This window comes from Talpa europaea (genome assembly GCF_964194135.1).
Source record: "Talpa europaea genome assembly, chromosome: 7".
Lineage (NCBI taxonomy): Eukaryota > Metazoa > Chordata > Mammalia > Eulipotyphla > Talpidae > Talpa > Talpa europaea.
Genome location: NC_140074.1, coordinates 970,096 through 987,765, shown reverse-complemented (window position 1 = coordinate 987,765; position 17,670 = coordinate 970,096). Strand labels below are relative to the sequence as shown.

Sequence of the window (17,670 nt, the reverse complement as noted above, 5' to 3'; positions counted from 1 at the left end):
TCCTGCTGTCTGCCCTCGCCCTGGCCTCTTCCCGCTCCCTCCCGGACAGCGCGCTGGCACACAGAAGGACCTGAGGGCCCCCTTGAGGGAGGGGCCTGGGCGGGTGCTCGGGCTGGGTGGACAGGCGTGGCCAGGAGGACAGTGGCCACAGGCCCGCCCCAAGCCTGTGCACCTCACTGAGAAAGGCTGGGAGACCCTCCAGCCGCCCCCTCCCACTGTCCTGTCTGGGTTGGCCGGCCTGGGTGGGGTGCTGTGGGGCAGGCGGCCTCTTGCCTTGGACGGACACTCCCACTCGTTGGGTCCTGCCCTCGATGAAGCGTGCAGGGACGGGGCGGGGGTGGCAGTCCCTCTGGAAGAAATAGGCTCTGCCCAGCAGACCACATGAAGATAGCCTCAGGGACCCTTCCTCTCGGGGACCAGGGTCTCCCCAGGGTTCTGGGTCCCCTACCCTTGCTCTGGACCCCCCGGGCCGGCCTCAGGTCCTTCTGTGTCCAGCGCCACCCGCTGGCCTCTCCCTGCGCATGCTTCCTTCCTCGAGTCAGTCACCTCCCTCCAGAGGAGCGCCCGACACAGCCGGTGGGTACCCCCTTCCTCCGCAGGAGCCGCCCGGTCGGCCCACCGGGCCGAGGCGCAGGACCCGCCCCCCCGCCTGCAGCACCCAGAGCGGGCAGCGGCAATTCTTGTGCCAGCGCGGCTTTTGGGGACGGGCTGGGCAGGTGGAAGGCCGGTCTCAGGCCCTATGTCGGTCTGCTCGTTTCCCGGACACACAGCGGTCCCCCAGGCCAATGGGTGTCTGACCGAGAGGAGAGGGCCTTCGGGGGCTGCCACATTGAGGGGTCAGCAAGAGGGTGTTTGCCAAGAGGTGCAGAACAACCTGAGCCCCTGGGTGCCCTGCATCAGCTGAAGGGCCTGGTGTGGGCACTTGGTGAGCCCCGCCCCACTGCCCAGGGTTTGCTGTGGGACAGTAAGGGACCTTGCACTGAGGGCCCTGTCACAGCCAGGCCAGGCTGCCCCCGAAGCGGGCCAGGCCGAGCCCCAGGCCACAAGAAGGCCCCTCTGTCTCCTGGTTGCTCACCTGAGAAGTGGCAGGAACGGCCCAGCCGATGCTGACCAGGAGGGCATCGGTCACCCCAGCCCTCTGGCCCTTGGCAACACGGCCTGGCCCCTGGGAGGCTTCCTGCCTGGGGTGACCTCACTGTCTCACAGGTCAGGTGGGCCTGCCCCACTGCTCAGCGGACAGTTTGTGTTTGTTAGCATAATCCAGCCCCCATGACAGGGATGTCCACGCAGGCCCTGCCACGGTGCTCACGGGGGCCTGAGACCAGGCTGCAGCAGGGGTGGGGCCGGCAGCCTGGGCTGGCAGGCAGGAGACTCTCAGCCAGCCCTAGGTAGATGAGGGCACTTTCCCGGTGGGCTTCCTGGAAGAGGAGGCATGTGAAATGAGCCCGCAGGATGAGAGGGGCAGCCAGGAAAGGACATGAGGACATGGCCAGAGGACATGAGGCCGGGGCCCCCAGGAGAGCGGCAGCTGCGAGGCTGCCCTCCCTGCAGGTGGGCCTCGGCAAGCACAGGCTCCAGGGACCGGGCTCCACCCCCACGCTGAGCGCCCTGTCCCCACAGCTCTCCTACGTGGACGCCGAGGGCAGCCCCGTGGGCGTGGTGCAGATGACCTTCCTGCGGCTGCTCAGCGCCTCTGCCCAGCAGAACATCACCTACAACTGCTACCAGTCGGTGGCCTGGCAGGACGCCGCCACGGGCGGCTATGACAAGGCCATCCGCTTCCTGGGCTCCAACGACGAGGAGATGTCCCACGACAACAGCCCCTACATCCGCGCCCTGGTGGACGGCTGCGCGGTGAGTTCCCCAGGTCCAGCCCAGCCCTCCACCGCCCCGCGGCCTCTGCCTGGAGTGCTGGGCTGGCTCAGCATGGGGACCCCGGCCTGGAGGAGGCCCGGCCCGGCCACCGCCAGCGTGTGGGGAGGGTGCGCCCTCCACGGTTGGGGCGGCCTGGTGGCTCTGCGGGGCGGACTGGTGCACAGGAGCCACAGGTGGTGCTACCCCGGGTGGGCAGCTGTGCCAATGGAGCCGCAGAGAGCGGGCTCAGGCCCCCGGGTCAAAACCACCCGGCCCTGGTCTTCACTGTGCCCTGCCCCTGCCCGGGATCTGAGCCAGCCGCCCCAGCCACGCCCGGGTTCCACTGAGCTCAGGGAGCCTGGGCGAGGCTGCTGCCTGCACCCCTCTGGGGCCGCGAGGGCCACTCCGTGGACGCGGCAGTGCAGAGACTGGCCTCTGCGAGGTCAGAGGCCTGGGTCCCGGGATGTTTCCGGGAGCACCGGCCCGGTCATCCGGCGTCCAGGTCTATCCCGCACCTGCTCCCAGCAGCACCCAGTAGGTCGTGAGCAGCAAGCTCACCTCTGCCTCCTGCGTGCAGACGAGAGAGCCCGCTGCACGCTGGCCGGCCGAGAGGTCCGCTCGGCAAGGAGCCAGGAGGAAAATGTCTCGGGCTGTTTGGGCCCTTGGGCCCGAGCAGGAGCGGCCTGGGAGCCGCGAAGGGCACGAGCAGGGGGCCGGAGGAGCGGCCGGGTCTGGAGCCGGTGCCCGCGTCTGCCTTGGAGCTGCCGGCGTCCACGGCACAGGGAAGCACGCCCGTGGGCTGCTCACTCCCCTGGTGGGCTGGCCTTCCGGAGGCAAGGGGCATTCCCTGGAAAACGTGCCTCATGAGGGGCCCTCGGAGAAGCCATCGCTCTGACGCTCCCTCCATGGGCTCGTGGGGGGAGGGCCAGGCTCTCCGCCCGCTTGTCCTCAAGCCCTTCCCCTACTCATTCCTTTGCTGCCAGCTCCCAGCAGCGCTGCCCTCGGAGCCTGCCCACTGGCAGTGTCTTAAATCCACGGCGCAGAGGCACCAGGGGCCGCAGTTCCCACCAGCCACCCCCGGGTCTGCTCCCTTAAGTGGCCGGGACCTGGCCAGGCCAGAGCTTCTCGGCCTTTGGGGCCAGGTGGCTCTTTGTGGTGAGCCAGTGGGGGAAGGAGGGGCATCCTGTGCCTCGCAGAGGGAGCCAGCACCCCTGGCCTGCACTCCTGAGGTACCAGGAGCACCCGCAGCGGCCGTGAGAGGGCAGGGCGGGGTGAGCCTGCCAGGGCCTCCAGGAGAGGGGCGTCTTTGGGGCCTCCACGCAGGTCACTATGCTTGACCGAGGTGGCCAGGATGTGCACGTAGGGGACCCTGAACCCCACAGCTGTTCTGGTGGGCTCCCTGGGGTGCGCCCCTGGACAGCTATGGGCGGTGGTCCCGGGCGAGCCCCTCTGCCGCCCCCTCCCCCAGCCCCCCGCCCCTGCCCGCCTGCCTCAGTGTCTCCAGCCAGCGTGAGTGGCCGTGGCTCCCGGAGCCCCCTCACCGGCGCCCTCTTCCGCTGCAGACCAAGAAGGGCTACCAGAAGACCGTCCTGGAGATCGACACCCCTCGGGTGGAGCAGGTCCCCATCGTGGACATCATGTTCAACGACTTCGGCGAGGCATCCCAGAAGTTCGGATTCGAAGTGGGGCCGGCTTGCTTCCTGGGCTAGGAGCCAGCCCCGGCCCCAGAGCAACCTCGTGACCTCAGCACGTCTGCGGGGGTCCTGGACAGTGAAGGCCCTCGCCCCTCCCCTGACCTCATCTGCGCCCCGGCCCCAGGCCGTGCCGGACCCCAAACCCAGAGAGAGTGAAGGGAAGAGCCAGCGTGTGCCCCACCCCAGAGCCGAATCACATGACCTAGACCCCAGCGCCGCCTCCAGCCCGGTGGTCGACACCCCCCTCCTCGGGGCAGCCCCTCCGCACGCTGCCTGCCCGCTGCCCCCGGTGCTCAGGGAGAGGCCCGGCGGGCGGGCGCAGCATCGGAAACCACCTTGTTTTAATTTGACTTGAAGATGTGCGTCTCCCCGACCTTCACAACGCTCGAGGCCAGCCTCGTGAAGGTCACCGCCCGCCAGAGCCTCCGGGCTCAGCAGCCGTCACGGGCCGGACGCCCTCCGCACGGGCCTCTCGAAGGATCAAGGTGCTCTCGTTTCTGTGAGTGTTCAGTCGATACTCGTGTTGTGTTGTCCTACGTGTCCAGTCCACGCCTCTCAAGCGGGCAGGTGAGCCCAGCCTCGCCCCCGGGACGGTGGGGGACGGCGGGCGTCCGTTCCGGGATGCACCCCGACTCCGGTGAGAAATGCCCCCCCAAGAGCACGTGCTGACCTGGCCATTGCCCAGGGCAGCGAGAACTCCTGCCGCCTTCCAGAAAGCGGGCGCCCAGCAGCTCTGGATTTTGTTTCAGTGGGGAGGAAACAAAGAATTTCATACCTTGCCTTTCTGCGTGCACTTGGATTCCAGCGCAGGGTTAAATTAATTTTAATTGCTTGCTTTTTCCCTTCTTCCTGCAGGGCCTGGTGGGAGGGCCCGGGCAGGGCAGCCACATTTTCCGTAGATGTTAATGAAAACCGGTGCTTCCCCGTCCCCTTCTCTTTTGTGGTGCTATCTGTTTTAAGATCTCCTTGAAGGCAGCCCTGGGGGTGCCCGGCCGTGCCTCATGCTCCCACCTTGCTCGAGCCTGGCTCTGCCCCCCAGATCCGAGTTTTGGCCAAGGACGCAGGGATAAGTGAGCGTCGCGCGCCCTTCCTGCCCCCGCCCCCCGGCCCACGCGCCGGCTCCTGCTCGGGGAGCCCCGAGGTCTGACACCAGGGGGACGCGGCACGGCTGCGCTTTGGAAACACGTGCACACACGCACGCATGCACGCACACACACTACAAAGGCCCATCCCGGCTGAGCGTGGCGTGAGGACGGCAGACTGTACCCTTTGCCGAACGTTTGTGGTGCTAATTCCTGTGTTTGTTCCGAGAACTGAGTGGAAGGTGCCGTGGGCCCCGCGCCGCGTGCCGGGCCCGCCATGACCTGGGCAGGCGGGGAATGTGCAATGTACTGTGAGTCCCCTCAGGCGGCCAGCGGGCCCCTCCCCCAGAGCCGTGGAGGCCCCGCCTGCGAACACCCTCGAGGCCAGAGAGGCCCCGCTGTGGGCACGGACCGAGCTTACTGTGAAAAGCTGCTGTCGCCTGCCCGTGCCTTCCGCAGCGGGAGCGCCCTGCACACCCTCGGGGCCGCCTGGCCCAGCCCGGCTGCCCTCCGCTGCCTGCCAGGACGCGGCCCCGGGGATGGGAGCGCCCGCCAGCCTCTCCCGATCACCGTGCCTATCGAGTCTTGCTCTTGCCAGAGGAAGATCTGACTTGGAGACTCTGGCGCCCGGGGCGGGGGAGCGCAGGCCCAGCGACTTCCGCGCCTCTCCCGCCAGCGCCCCGCGTCTAGGTCATGTGATTCTGTTTGGACTTCTCGCCTGCCCCGTCCGCCCTCCGGTTCCCTTCAAAGCTGTTTAATTTGCATCGAAGTCCAAAGTGTCCCTTCCCCCGACCACGTACCTACGGTGTATTGCAATAAAATTGCTTCTTATATTTGCAGAAGTTCTTTTGGCGTAATTTTGTTTCTCCCTCCTAACACCTGTCTTGCACAAGCGTGGACACACGAGAAAGGGAGCAGCCAGCGGGAAGAGGCCGGGGCGGGCTCGCGAGCGCGACGCCGGCGACACCAGCAGGCCCCGAAGCTGGCACGCGAGCTGGCACCGCTGAGCTGCCCACGGAAGGCTGTTCCGGGAGATCTCAGATCCGCTGCCAGGAGCCGTCGCAGCGCTTCTCACTGGATCGTGCGCCCTGCTCCCCGCGAGCAGAGGTGACCGCCGTCTTCCTCGGCGTGGCCGTGTCTGCGCGTCGCCAAGGACCAGGCCGCGGCAGCTGTCGGCGACGGTGGCCGGGAAGCCGGGCCCGGGGTCACTTGTGCTGTGTCCACAGCCTCGGGCGTCCAAAAGCGTGGGGCCTCCCGTCCCCCTGGCGTCAGCGTCCCGGGCTGGCTGGACCCCGGCTCCTGGCCCCGTCCTCCCCCCAGGGCGTTTTATTCCCAGGCCCCGGGGGCGGGACGGACAGCGGGCTGCCGGGCCTGATCGAGCGCCCCACGGGCCCCAGACGCAGTGTTGTCAGCCGCAGGCCAGGCTCCCCGGCTCCAGGAGGCCGGAGACGTGGCTCGGGAAGCCACGGTGGGCCTGGCACCCCGTCCAGTGCCGAGGGGAGTGGAGAGAGCGGAGGGGAGTCGGGGACACAGGGCGCACGGGGGCTGGTCTGGGTGGTCGGGAGGCCGGCGTCCTCCGCACTGCCCTGCAGATTGGACGGGCCCGGCCAGGACGGACGAGACGGCGGCCAGGGGTTACAGTGACGCTCACACCTCGGGGCCCTGAGCCTTGGGGGAGGCGACATGGGCTCCTGGGGCCTGCATGGGGTCCCCTGAGCGAGGCCCTGCACACCCGCCCCACGCATCCTTCCCCAGAGCCCTCCCCAGGACTGGTTGAGCCTTCCCTTCTGCCGGGGCCAGGGGAGGGGCTGTTCTGCTGTCCTGGGGGGTCGGCACTTGGAGTTCGAGGGGCTTCCCAGCTCCCTCACCCCCTCACCATGTGCCTGGGCTCCCGGGGGCACCCAGACCTCCTCTGAGTCTGGCTGGAGGGGCTCGTATGCGGGATCCCCACCCAGGGACACCACGATGAAGCCAGCCAGCCATGCGGCTGTCCTGAGTGCCCCGGGACAGCGCCCAGGGAGCCCATAGCACGTGGCCCGGGAGGACGTCCCTTCCGCCCAGCCCTGCAGGCGAGGCCCCTGGAAGGAGGAGAGCGGCACCTGCACTGGCACTGGGCCCTGCCCTCTGCCTGCCCATCCGTGGCCAGCGCTGAGCCCTTACCTGGCTGCCTCGCCATCTACAGAGACTCTAGAAGGGTCTGAGGTGGCAACCCCTTGCCTCTTGGTTTGTGAGTCTGGGGTCCCCTTCCTGGCACCTCCCCACGCTAGGGGCCCAAGGCGAGTCTTGACTTCGCAGAAGCAGGCCGAACCGCGGCGAACATGCGGGCTGGGCTTCCACGGGAGGCCCTGGCCTTCTCGCCGTCTGGAGGGCAGTGCTGGGCTGGCTGGCTCCGAGGCCCGCGTCGCCCTGGGTGTGTCTGCAGTGTCCCGGCTGCAAACCTGCAGGCAGGCTGTCCCCTCGGCCGAGCTGCAGAGCGTGGCAGGCAGCCCTGGGAGCCAGAGCGAGCCGCGGCGCCCCGCCCGACACCCCCCTGCTTCATCATCACCTGCCCTGGGCACTGGACGTCCTGCCCCTCCCGGTCAGCTAACACCGCTCATTTCTGTGTCTGTGCCCGGGCCCCACCGGGACCCCACCCGCCCCAGGACAGAACCCTCTGATGCCAAAGGCGGAGCTTGCTACCCAGGGCGGGAGGGCATTGCCCCTTCCACGTCCCCCCCGAGAGTCGGCTGGGGTCAAGATGGGGGCCTGCCGGGGCCTCTGGGAGGCCGGCCTCCTGCCGGGCCTGTCCATGTCGCTGGCGGGACACCCCTCCCCCGCCCCGGCACGTGTCCCTCCCCGTCCGGAGCAGCTGTGCCGGGCTGATCGCGCTTGTGAAATCGAATCTTGAGAAACTCCCTTGAGAAATCACTTCCGAGGGGCCACGTCATCATCCTGGAAGCCGAAAGTGAAACGGTGAACCCCAGGGCGCTTTCCAGAGGGCCGGCCGGGCGTCCCCAACACTGTGTGGAAGATCAGCCGAGGCCTCCCGAGGAAGCGGCTGGGAGCGGAGCCTGCGTACTCGAGAGCTGGGTCAAGAGCGAAAAAGTCATGTCGATGAACGTCTTATCGGACCATGACCGTGACGCCTGGAGACTCCTGCTGTTGCAGCTTGATCAAGCTGAAATCAAAAGCACTTAGAGGGGCCTCCCCGGGGGCGCAGCGGTTGAGCGCTGGGTTGCGAAGCTGCCCGCGGCCTCTGCGGCGCCGGTTCGATCCCCGGCTGCTCCCCGGCCACCGGAGGAGGGTCCCACATGGCGCGCAGACCTCTCCTGCCGCCCGCTGCTCCCCTCAGCAGTGCACTTCGTCAGTCTGCCTGTTCTGCTCCCCGCTCTGGCTCTGGTGAATTCTCTCACCCTCCCGCGCTTCTGACTGTACCCCGTGCTTGTGTAAATAAATAAATAAATAAATCTTAAAAAAAAAAAAAAGCACTTAGAGACACGCAGGGAGGCTCTGGACATCGGGCGTGGCCGCCCCGCGACGGTGAACATGCTGTTACTAGTGCTCGTGTGGGCACACGCATGTGCACATGGGCTGGGGGGTGTGACCGGCTGGGCATCCCTGGGCTCCGAGGACCAGCTGGCCCTGGAGACACCTGGGAGCTGTGGGGCCTGCCCTGGCCCTGGCCAGAGCCCCCCAGGAGGGGGCTGAGATCACCTGTGGCTGTCCCCCCTTCCTGAACCTCTCTGGCCCTCCCGGCTCCTCCGGGGGCTCTGTCCATGCTGGGCCGGGCCCCCTCTCCTGGGTTCTGTCTCCACACTGTGCTCTCCGCCCCGCCTCCCCAGCAACCCACCCTCCCAAGGCCTGGCCCCAGGGCTGTTGGGTCGGGCCTGGACTTCTGTCCTGGGGTTCCTCAATCTGGGAGGCTTCCGGCACTGGCACCTGGGCTGGGTCAGCTGTTCCACCCTGGGGTCAGGGCTGTGCCATGTGGGCTGGCTCTGTGGCGTATGGACCCCATGGGAGCGGGGCCCTGCCCGTCCATGGTCTGTCCTCTTGCCTGGGATGTGGTCTGTGGGTCAGGGCGGCAATCAGGCCACTGCTCTCACCCTAAAGGCCGCTAGGACATCTGCTTCCCTCCCCTGACCTAGGGAGCATCGCCCCACCCTCCAAATAAGCTGGCCTTTGGGGGCTGGATGGGCGCACCCTGCCACGGGCTTCCCGTTCTTGACCAGCCCACCAGCCCCAATGGCCTCTGGTGCCTCCCACCACAGGCTGCCTGTCCTCCTGGGATCCGTGCCTCAAGCGCAACTGACAAAAAGAGGCTTGAAGGGGACCCGCTGGATGACTTCAGTTGGGTCTAGTTGAACATGGTGCTGACATGGATCTGTGTTAGGTGGCATTAATGAAGATATAGTGTGTAGAGCAAGGGAGGAGACAGCCATGCTCCTCTCTGCACACGTCAGAACATGCCTGTGCCTTGGGTTCTGAGTTTTGTGTTCTAAAGCCTCAGGTGGAGACTGCCTGGAGTGAGAACAGAGAAGAGATGGAAGGCAGGAGAGAAGGGGGCCTCACGGAGCGGCCCACAGGCAGAGACAGTTGGACTGGAGGCCGGGACCCGCAGCCTTGGGGGCGGGAAATGCCTGAACATTCCCAAAGAGGGAGGGACGGGAGTTTTCCCAAACCCTCAAGTCACGGTGACATGACACTTTCTCCAGAGTGAGCGGCTCAGCCTGGGGGTGCAGGGCCCCGTGTCCAGACTGGCTGCTCCAGAGATGAGGGGTGTGGGGGGGCCTGGAGACAGTGACAAGCACGAAGGGCGGGTCTTGGGAGGGCAGGCACGGGAGGGTCCGGTTTCCCACAGGCCGGTGGCCTTGACCCTCAGTGCCCGGCCCCATGGGCCACGCCTGGGTCACGAGCAAGGGCGGGTGGGAGGATGGTGGCCGGACCTTGCCTAGAAGGGAGGCCTGGGCAGAGCGGGCAGGGGAGGGAGTGGGACAGGCATCCCCAGCCTCGGCCTAAAGCCTCCGGCTGTGAGCAGCTTCGCTGCCCCAGATCTCTGCCTCTCCACATGATCGTCACCACGGCTGAGGACTCGGCCTAGGGCCATATGGGGCGGGGGTCAATGATCTGGTTCCTCGAGGTTGGTGGGCCCCACCCGCCCACCCGGTATGTGGCAGAAGCCCCGGCCAGGAGCCACGAGAGCCAGGGGCCATCCGCAACGTCCATCTGTCCCAAAGCAGCAAATAGGACCCTCCGGGAGTCCGTCGCGGGCCACGAGAAGAGGGTGTCCAGGTTGTCGCTGGGGTGGCGGCGTAGGTCACCCAGCGCGCAAGCTGGAAACAGGCTGCGGCGGCCCCACGAGCTGCCGTGCGGACAGGCACCCGGGTGAGCCAGGCTCCTGGGCCGGAGACCCGTCCTGACCCGCCGGTCGCCTGGGCAGGGCCGCAGAGGCGCCCTCCTGGCTCCTCCGCAGGGCTCGTGCTCAGGGTGGCGGAGCCCACTGTGCCCCCAAGTCCAAAGTTGCTCCCCGATCTCCTCGGAAAGGGCTCTGGGGGCTGCTGACGGGCGTCAAGGACACACTGTCTCCAAAACAAACGGGACGGGAGAGGCCAGAGCACCCTCTGGGCCGGGCCCTTGGCTCTGGAACCAGCCCCAGCACCTAAAGGAGTTGCCGAGGCCCAGGGCTCTGGCAGACCCGGCTCCCAGGACCTCTGGCGGCCGCCTGCAGCTGGCACGACCCCTGGCCCCGCACGCCACGGCCCCGGAGCCTGACTGAGCTCGGGCCAGCACAGCCGCGGGGGTCCGCCCGGGCCCCAGAGCCCCACCCTGGGCGGGCCTGCGCCATGGGGATCCCTGATGATGCTGGCGGAGTGTCGGGGTGTCAAGTGAGCAGGTGACCGGCCGGGAGCTGACTGCCCAGGCTGAGCCAGTCACTCTGGAGAGCGCATCGCTGTCACCGTGACTCCAGGGTTTCGGGGCACTCCCATCCCCCCTGCTTGGGAAACTTCAGGCATTCCCCGCCCAAGGCTGCCCGTCCCGCCCTAGCCTGCAGTGTGTGTGGGGGGCACCCTCGCCCCACCCTGCCGGTCAGGGGCGCACGGACCTGGCCTCTGGGCAGAGCGCTATGACCCCGCCGGAGAGGCTGCCCCCCAGAACTGCTGACGGCGTGGGTGCAATTAAACGAGGGGTTGGGGCAGAGTGCCTGGACCGCAGGGGCTGCCCACCAGCCGCCTGTGAGTGCAGGGCCTGCTGCCGGGCTCGGGGGAGACGCGGCCGGGGCTCACGCGAGCTTTGGGGTGGGAGTGGGTCCCCAGACGAGGATGCCATGGACTGCAGAGGCTGCAAAAGGCCGGAGCGCAGACGCTCGTTGGGGCCTGCACCCAGTCCCCGGGGTGGGGCTGGCGCTGTGAGGGGGGCCCAGGGCTGGGCTCCTAGGGAAGCGCCGGGACGGACACAGGAAGCAGCGCCCCTCACAGCCTCTCAGCGGGATGGGGGGGTCACCCGCTGGCCCAAAGCCTCCCGTGGCCATCACCGTGCCCAGAGACGGCTTCTGACGGCTGCCCCCGTGTCTGAGGATGGTCTGGGCCCATGCCCAGCGGGCAGCGGTGGGAAGGGGCTGGCGGCTGTGGACAGCGCTGGCCTCCTTGGCCACTGCTGACTTTGTCTGCACCGGGCGCACCAACGCTCCCGATCTGCGCGGGTCAGGGCGCAAGGAACCACGGGAGCCAGCGCTCGAGAAAGCATCATCGTTCTTTCCTGTACCAGCGGCTGGTACAGGAGGGGCCAGGGTGGCCCAGGGGCGCGGGCGGGCTGGTGGAGGGCAGGGCGGGGCGCGGGGCGGGGCGCGGGGCGGCGCTAGGTGGGCCGCAGCTTCATCTCCGACACCTTGTAGCTGTACTTGTAGCCTCGGCCCATGCTCCAGTTGATGCCGTCGGCGTAGCTCTCGTGGGCGCCGCCCAGGTAGCGGCCGTTGAGGTTGGCCGTGTGGCAGCCCGCATACCACCAGGCCCCCTTGTACTTCTCGGCGCAGCTGGAATTGAGGTCGTCGTGGTCGCGGTCCTTGGTGGAGAAGGGCCGGTTCCTGTGCCACTCCATGGAGTCACCTGCTCGGAGGGAAGTGGGTGCTGGCCATTCTGCCCCGAGCCGTGTCCAGCGCCGCCCACGCTCTGGCCGCGGAGAGCCATGGCCTCGGGGGTGGCCGGGCGGGGAGGGGGGGACACGGCACCTGCTGGTGCAGACTCGGCCCCCGCCCCCCGCCAGTGCGGCCTCTCGCCACCGGGGTCAGCGACCTCCCCCTGGACCTCGGGATCCCTCTTCTCCCCTGTGATGCCCTCCCAGACCCAGGTCTCTCCCCCACCCACCCCACCCCACCCCGGGGCTTCTCCGCAGGTCCAGCTCAGCCCTCCGCCAGGCCACTCCTGCGGCCGCACCCAGCCGCCTGGCAGGAAGCTGCAACCCGGCTGCAATCCTGCCTGGGCAGCTGCCCTTCCGGGCCCTCCCTGGGCGGCAGAGGCGGGCAGAGGGCACAAAGGCCACACACCCACGGCCCTGGCCCCGAGGGCCGGCTGGCTGCAGCTCTGCTCCCAGCTCAGGGCCCCCGTCCTGGCCCCTCCTGACGATGCGTGCTGGGGCTCCCCAGGGACGCCCAGACCCGTGGCCGGCAAGTCCTTGCTGCAGAGCTTGGCCACCAGAGCTCCGCTCCGGGGACCTGCCCCAGCAGGTGTCTGAGGGGGCCGGCGGCCGACCTGGGCCCCCACCAGCTGGGTGCCCGCGGCAGAGGCCGGACGTGCATCGGCGCTGACAGAAGCAGGACTGGCAGGGCCTGCCCGGGTCACCGGGAGACACAGCTGGCCACAGCTGGCCGAGCGCGTGCTCCGCTCCCCACCCCACCCCTGCGCCCGCAGCGCGCACCTGCACTGCCCCCCAGGAAGGCCCCCAGGACCAGCTTGTACTGCTCAGCCTCGCTCAGCACCCGGAACGACCTGTAGCGGGCAAAGTGGTGGATGCCCTTGAAGTCCACCAGGTCCACCCGCAGCTCGCTGGCTCCTGGGGGAGGAAAGCCCCGCCGTTAACCCAGCCCTGACAGAGGGGGCCAGCGGGCTCCTGGGGCACTGGCCCAGAGGGAGGGCATGGCCTCTGCAGCCCGCCCCCGCCAGGCATCTGACACAGTGGGGGCGGGGAGGCAAAGGGGCGACCTTGGACCCAGAAGCCCAGCTATTAAAGACGGGGCGGGGCGGGGGGCAGGGCGGCTCGGCCCTCCTCCCTCGGGGCCAGAGGTCAGCAGCTGTGGGAGGGGCCCTGGCCCAGGGGCCTCCCGCCGTCCTGGGGTCCCAGGCCTCCTGCCGCAGGGTCTTCCGGTCGCCGGCCAGGGGCGGTCTCGGCCGCGGCGCCTACCCTGGGCGGTGAGGGCGTGGAGGTTGTCGTTGCCGAGCCAGAACTCCCCCAGCTGCGAGCCGAAGCCCCCCTTGTAGGCCGCCCAGTCCCGGTAGAAGTCCACGGAGCCGTCGAGCCGTCGCTGGAAGACCTGGAGGGTCGGCGGGCGGGAGGAGGGTGGGGCGAGCTCGTCCAGCCAGCCAGGGCCACCCAAGACCCTCGCCCCGACCCAGGGCCAGCGTGGACCCGGCGGGCACGAGGAAACGCAGGCTCCGCGAGGGAGGGCAGCGGCCAGAGCCGCTCGGCTGAGAGGGGTGGTTCACCCCAGGACCCCTGAGGGGCCCCGCCACGCCCCTGCTCTGGTGCTCCGGCCTCAGGGAGGGGCGCCTGAGGCCGAGGGTCGGTTCTCAGCCATGGCGTCCCCCCTCAGGCCCCGCCGCCCCGCCCAGCTCTGCACACTCACAGCCCAGCCCCCGCCGTCCGTGTCCATGTCGCACAGCACGGCCAGGGGCCGGCAGTCGGGCAGGTAGATGGTGTACCAGCCGCTCAGAGAGTGCCCCTTGGCACGCAGCTCCTTGCAGGAGCGAGGACCTGGGAAAGGGGCCGGAAGTGGACCTCAGGGCCGGCGCCCCGGGCAGTCTGGGGCGGAGGGGCGGGGAGCCAGGAGGGAGGGGGGCCCCGGGCGTGGCCAGGCAAGCTGCCCCGGCCACCACTGTGAAGCCCTGCCCTGTCCACCTGCTGCTGCCACCCCAGGGCCCACTCAGTCTCGGGCGCCGGCCTAGAGGACGTTGTGGTTTCCGAAAAGGCGCCAAGGGTGAGAGCGGCCGGGTCCCGGGTCTGGTGGCGAGTCACGGGGGGCTTCTGGGCCACCCTCCCGCGGCGGTCAGTCACCTGTGGTGCACGACGGAGCGAGCCCAGGCGCTCCTGGGGGCCCAGGCGGTCCTGGGGGCCCTGGCGGTCCTGTGGGTGCGGACGGAGGACTCGCGTCACAACCCGGGCGCCGGCGCCCGCCCTCTCGGGCAACGCGCAGACGGCCCCGGCGGCCTCCCCTGGCGGGGCGAGTGGCGGCCCCTGTGCCGGCCCGCGGGGCTCTGCCTGCGCCGGCCCCCCGGGTCCCTGCTCGGGGTGGGGCCCGCCTGGGCTTCCCTCACGGACGGACCTGTCCTCGACCTCGCGAGCTCGGCCTCTTCTGATTGACGCGTCTTTAGAGCATCAATCAGGAAAAGTAAGTAAATTGGCCACGTTGACGCCACGGCCTGCCTGGCCAGCCCCGGGGTCACGGCCCAGGCCCGGCGTCCAGCCTGGGACCCGGGGCCCCAGCTGACCCTCACAGGGCGGGCCAGGGTCCGTGTCCCGCACGGGCTCAGTGAGAGCAGCCTCTGGGGGTCGGCCCCGGGTCCCGCGGGGGCTGGCCCTGGGCACGGCCTGTGCCGGAGGGAGGAGCCTGGCGGGGCGCCCCCACGGCCTCCGTGCAGGTCTGACCCAGCTGCAGAGAGACACAGAGGCCGTGGCCTCCAAGCCCACCGGCCGTGGTCTGCAGGGCCAGCTCCGTCGTGCCAAGCCCAGAGAAGGCCTCCCTCCCTGACCTGGGCGGGGCTGTGAGGAGCCCCGGGGACAAGCCCGGGGGCTGTAAGGACCCCCGAGAAGAGCGGAGCTCAGCCGCCTGCCCGCACAGTCACCCACCTTGTGCTCCAGTGGCTCCCGCCTCTCCCTTGGGCCCTGCAGCTCCAGGGCAGCCCCGCAGAATGGCCAGCTTCTCGGTGCGCTCCACGCCCAGCACCTTCACCTCTGGGGAGACAGAGCCCGTGGGCACCAGGACGGGGCAGTGCTGCGGCCAGCGGCACCTCTCTCGGCTGAGGGCCGCTGGCAAGAGGCTGCCCCCGGGGATGGGGTGGGAGGTGGCCCGGGCTCCAGGGCCGCTGTCCTGGGGGTCACTCAGCCCTCGGGGCGCCTGTGCCCTGGGGCGGGTGGGGCTGAGGGAGGGTTTGAGCAGGTCACTAGACTTCCAGGTGCCCCGGGGGTCGGCCCTGGGGGTCTGGTTAGGGCCCCTCACCCGACTAGGGGCCAGGGGGTCCCTGGGCAGGGCACGTGCTGGCCCAGGCCACCGAGTGGCCGGCAGAAAGGAGCGGCCTGCCCTGCTTCTTGAAAAAATACTTTCCTTGTGTTGACCACAAACTGAGGTGACCTCAGCAGAGACAACTGAGAAAATTCAGGCCTCGTGGGCTCTCGGGGAGGCGCGGGCCGCGGGGCTGGTGTCCCCTCCGCCCAGCCCCGCCTGGGCCGCCCAGGCCGCGGCCTCCCCTCGGGCTCACGGCTCAGGCTGCCCCTCCGAGCGCGCTGGCCCCGACCAGGCCCCCCCCGCCTGCCCCCAGGCCCCTCGCTGTGTTCAGAGCCCTGTGCCTGCTCCCGGGCTCGCCGTGGCGCCGGACTCTGCACCGTCGAGCCCCCGAGTGGGACGGGAGCCCCGGCTAGGGGACCCAGGCCCTCGCGGAGCCGGTGGGGGGCCAGGCGGCAAAGGCACCCAGCTCTCCCCGGCACAGACAGAGCCCGACGGGGCCTGGCTTTCGGTCAGCCCCAGACGGGCCCCCGCACCCCCTCCCTCCCGCCCGGCCAGGTGCCCGCCGCCTGCGGGTAACGCACGGCTGTGACGCGGGCCGCCGTGCGCTCCATGGGGCAGAACACTCGGGCGTCTCACCTGGGCAGGTGTCAGCAGACTGGGCGGCCAGAGTGTGGACACACAGGCCCAGGAGCAGCTGGCCAGCAGGCCCCAGGGCTACAGCGACGGCCCCCAGCTTCATGGCCTGTGATCTGTGACTGCAGCGCGTCTGCTCGGGCAGGGCAGGGGAAGCTGAGCCTGGGCGATGTGCCGCGGACCAGCCCAGCGGCGGCGGGAGATTGAGACAATCTCAGGGGTTGAGTGAGAACGAGCAGAAGGTGGTCGAAGGAATTAGGGCGAGGGACGAAAGAAATGACACACACACACACTCAAGGGAGAGTGAAAATCTGAGTGCGCTTTATTGGAATCAGCCTTCTCTTTTTATACATTTCCAGAGTCATTACCTCAATATGTTTTTCACGGTATGTGGTTAATCATACGTCAGATTTATCGTAAATGCAGTGGAACATGAATAACATAACATATTGTCTATTATTTATCAAGGAATCAAGAACTCATCGTAACACCTCCAGGGGAGGCCTTCTTTAACATTACGATTTCTTACTATGATTATACATTTTTGTCATATCTTTAACATCATATTTTTATTCTTTCTAGTACTATTTATTATTCCTATAGTTCTACTTGGTTACACACATGCGAGAAGTCATAGAACCAGTTTCTCTCACCATAGGTGAATTTCTTCAGCACAAGCCCTAGACTATTAATGATTAACACCATGCCTTGGTTGTGTCTCAAATTTTCCCAGACTTGTTTTCCATCAGCTATTTTCCATAGGTAAAAGGTGGGAACCATTAACATCCCCTTGGGGACTGCGCCTGTCTTAGGTCGTCAGAAATCTTTTCTGATCTTACCCGTCATTGACTGTCCAGTCCAGCACACAGGGGAAGAGGGACTTATGTACTTTCATAGTACAGCTACTCTTATATTAACGATAAATTGTGGCAATGGTAACTTTGCTCTCTGGGGGAGCAGGAGCCGCCACAGCGATGGCCTCCCCACTCCCGCAGGGACGCCCACTTCCCACAGGCCCTCTGGTTGCGCCAGCGGAGGGAGGAGACAGTCCAGAGGCCCCTTCCGCCAGGCAGACCCCCCCCCCCGCCGCCCCCGAGCACGGCTCCCTCCCCGGCGCGCGCAGCCCCAGCCCCTGAATTTTCTAAGTTGCCTCTGCTGAGGTCACCTCAGCTTGTGGTCAGCACAAGGAAAGTATTTTTTCAAGAGGCAGGGCAGGCCGCTCCTTTCTGCCGGCCACTCCGTGGCCTGGGCCAGCGCGTGCCCTGCCCAGGGACCTCCCGGCCCCAAGGGTCTGCGCCAAGGGTCTGCCCGCTGCGGCTTCAGGGCAGCCCAGGCCCGGCCCCGCTCTTTCCCCAGACAATCCCCAAGGCCTGTCTGGGGGCTGAGGGTGTGCAGGTGGAAGGCGTCTCCTCCCTTCCTGACCTCATGTCCGGAATGAGCCGGACTTTGACGTGACGGGGAGTGGGGGACGCGTGGGCCTGCGCCGGGCCAGGGGCTGCCTGCCCGGCCCCGTTAGGGGACCCGCTGGCGTTGTGCCAAGGCCCAGCGCTGGCCTCACGCCCCTCCATGCAGGAGGCTCGCTGGGCTGCCCAGCACACCTGAGAGTCCCCCGACCCCGCAGCCACCCCCAGATCAGCGCCAGCTCAGCCCGGCGTGCGTGGGCGTCTGCGCAGGCTCTGAACCGTGCGGAAGTGGCTGGTGAGGCCGGGCGGTGACGAGGATGGGGAGCAGGTGCCGATGCTCTATGGTGGCCCGTGAGGATGGTGCCCCAGCTGCCCCCCGCCCCCCGCCCCCAGGGAGGAGAGCAGTGGGTGTGGCCGGGCCAGGCCGGAGGCCAGCTCCAGGGGTGGTTCTCCATAGCCGCGGCCTCCCGGCCCTGCAAGGTTTCTCTCTGGCAAAATGCAGCCCCCCGTCACCTTGGCTCCCTCTCCCCACCCCACCCCCACCTGGCCCCAGGCACCCCACCTCCCAGGGCCCTTCCTGCTACAGAACAGCCCCT

General features: G+C 68.1%; 2 protein-coding genes across 4 annotated transcripts in view; one reads left to right on the top strand and one right to left on the bottom strand.

Moving 5' to 3' along the window:
* COL5A1 (collagen type V alpha 1 chain) overlaps nucleotides 1-3,586 on the top strand; it is a gene marked incomplete at its 5' end in the record, with an annotated part of 77,613 nt that extends 74,027 nt beyond the window's left edge. For all 3 annotated transcript variants that reach the window (XM_084238796.1, XM_084238795.1, XM_084238794.1), the window contains 2 exons: nucleotides 1,621-1,854; nucleotides 3,417-3,586. In XM_084238796.1, coding sequence (XP_084094922.1) covers nucleotides 1,621-1,854; nucleotides 3,417-3,563 — 381 coding nt within the window. In that variant the 3' untranslated portion in view covers nucleotides 3,564-3,586. The remainder of the gene's footprint in view (nucleotides 1-1,620; nucleotides 1,855-3,416) is intronic.
* A 7,875-nt stretch (nucleotides 3,587-11,461) lies between these two features.
* LOC311172754 (uncharacterized protein) lies at nucleotides 11,462-15,777 on the bottom strand (the record flags this gene model as incomplete). Its single annotated transcript, XM_084236283.1, has 8 exons — nucleotides 11,462-11,709; nucleotides 12,518-12,652; nucleotides 13,001-13,130; nucleotides 13,443-13,570; nucleotides 13,690-13,939; nucleotides 14,311-14,465; nucleotides 14,663-14,930; nucleotides 15,457-15,777. The coding sequence occupies 8 exons, from the start codon at nucleotides 15,775-15,777 to the stop codon at nucleotides 11,462-11,464; spliced, it is 1,635 nt and encodes a 544-aa protein (XP_084092409.1).
* Between the last annotated feature and the right edge of the window lie 1,893 nt (nucleotides 15,778-17,670).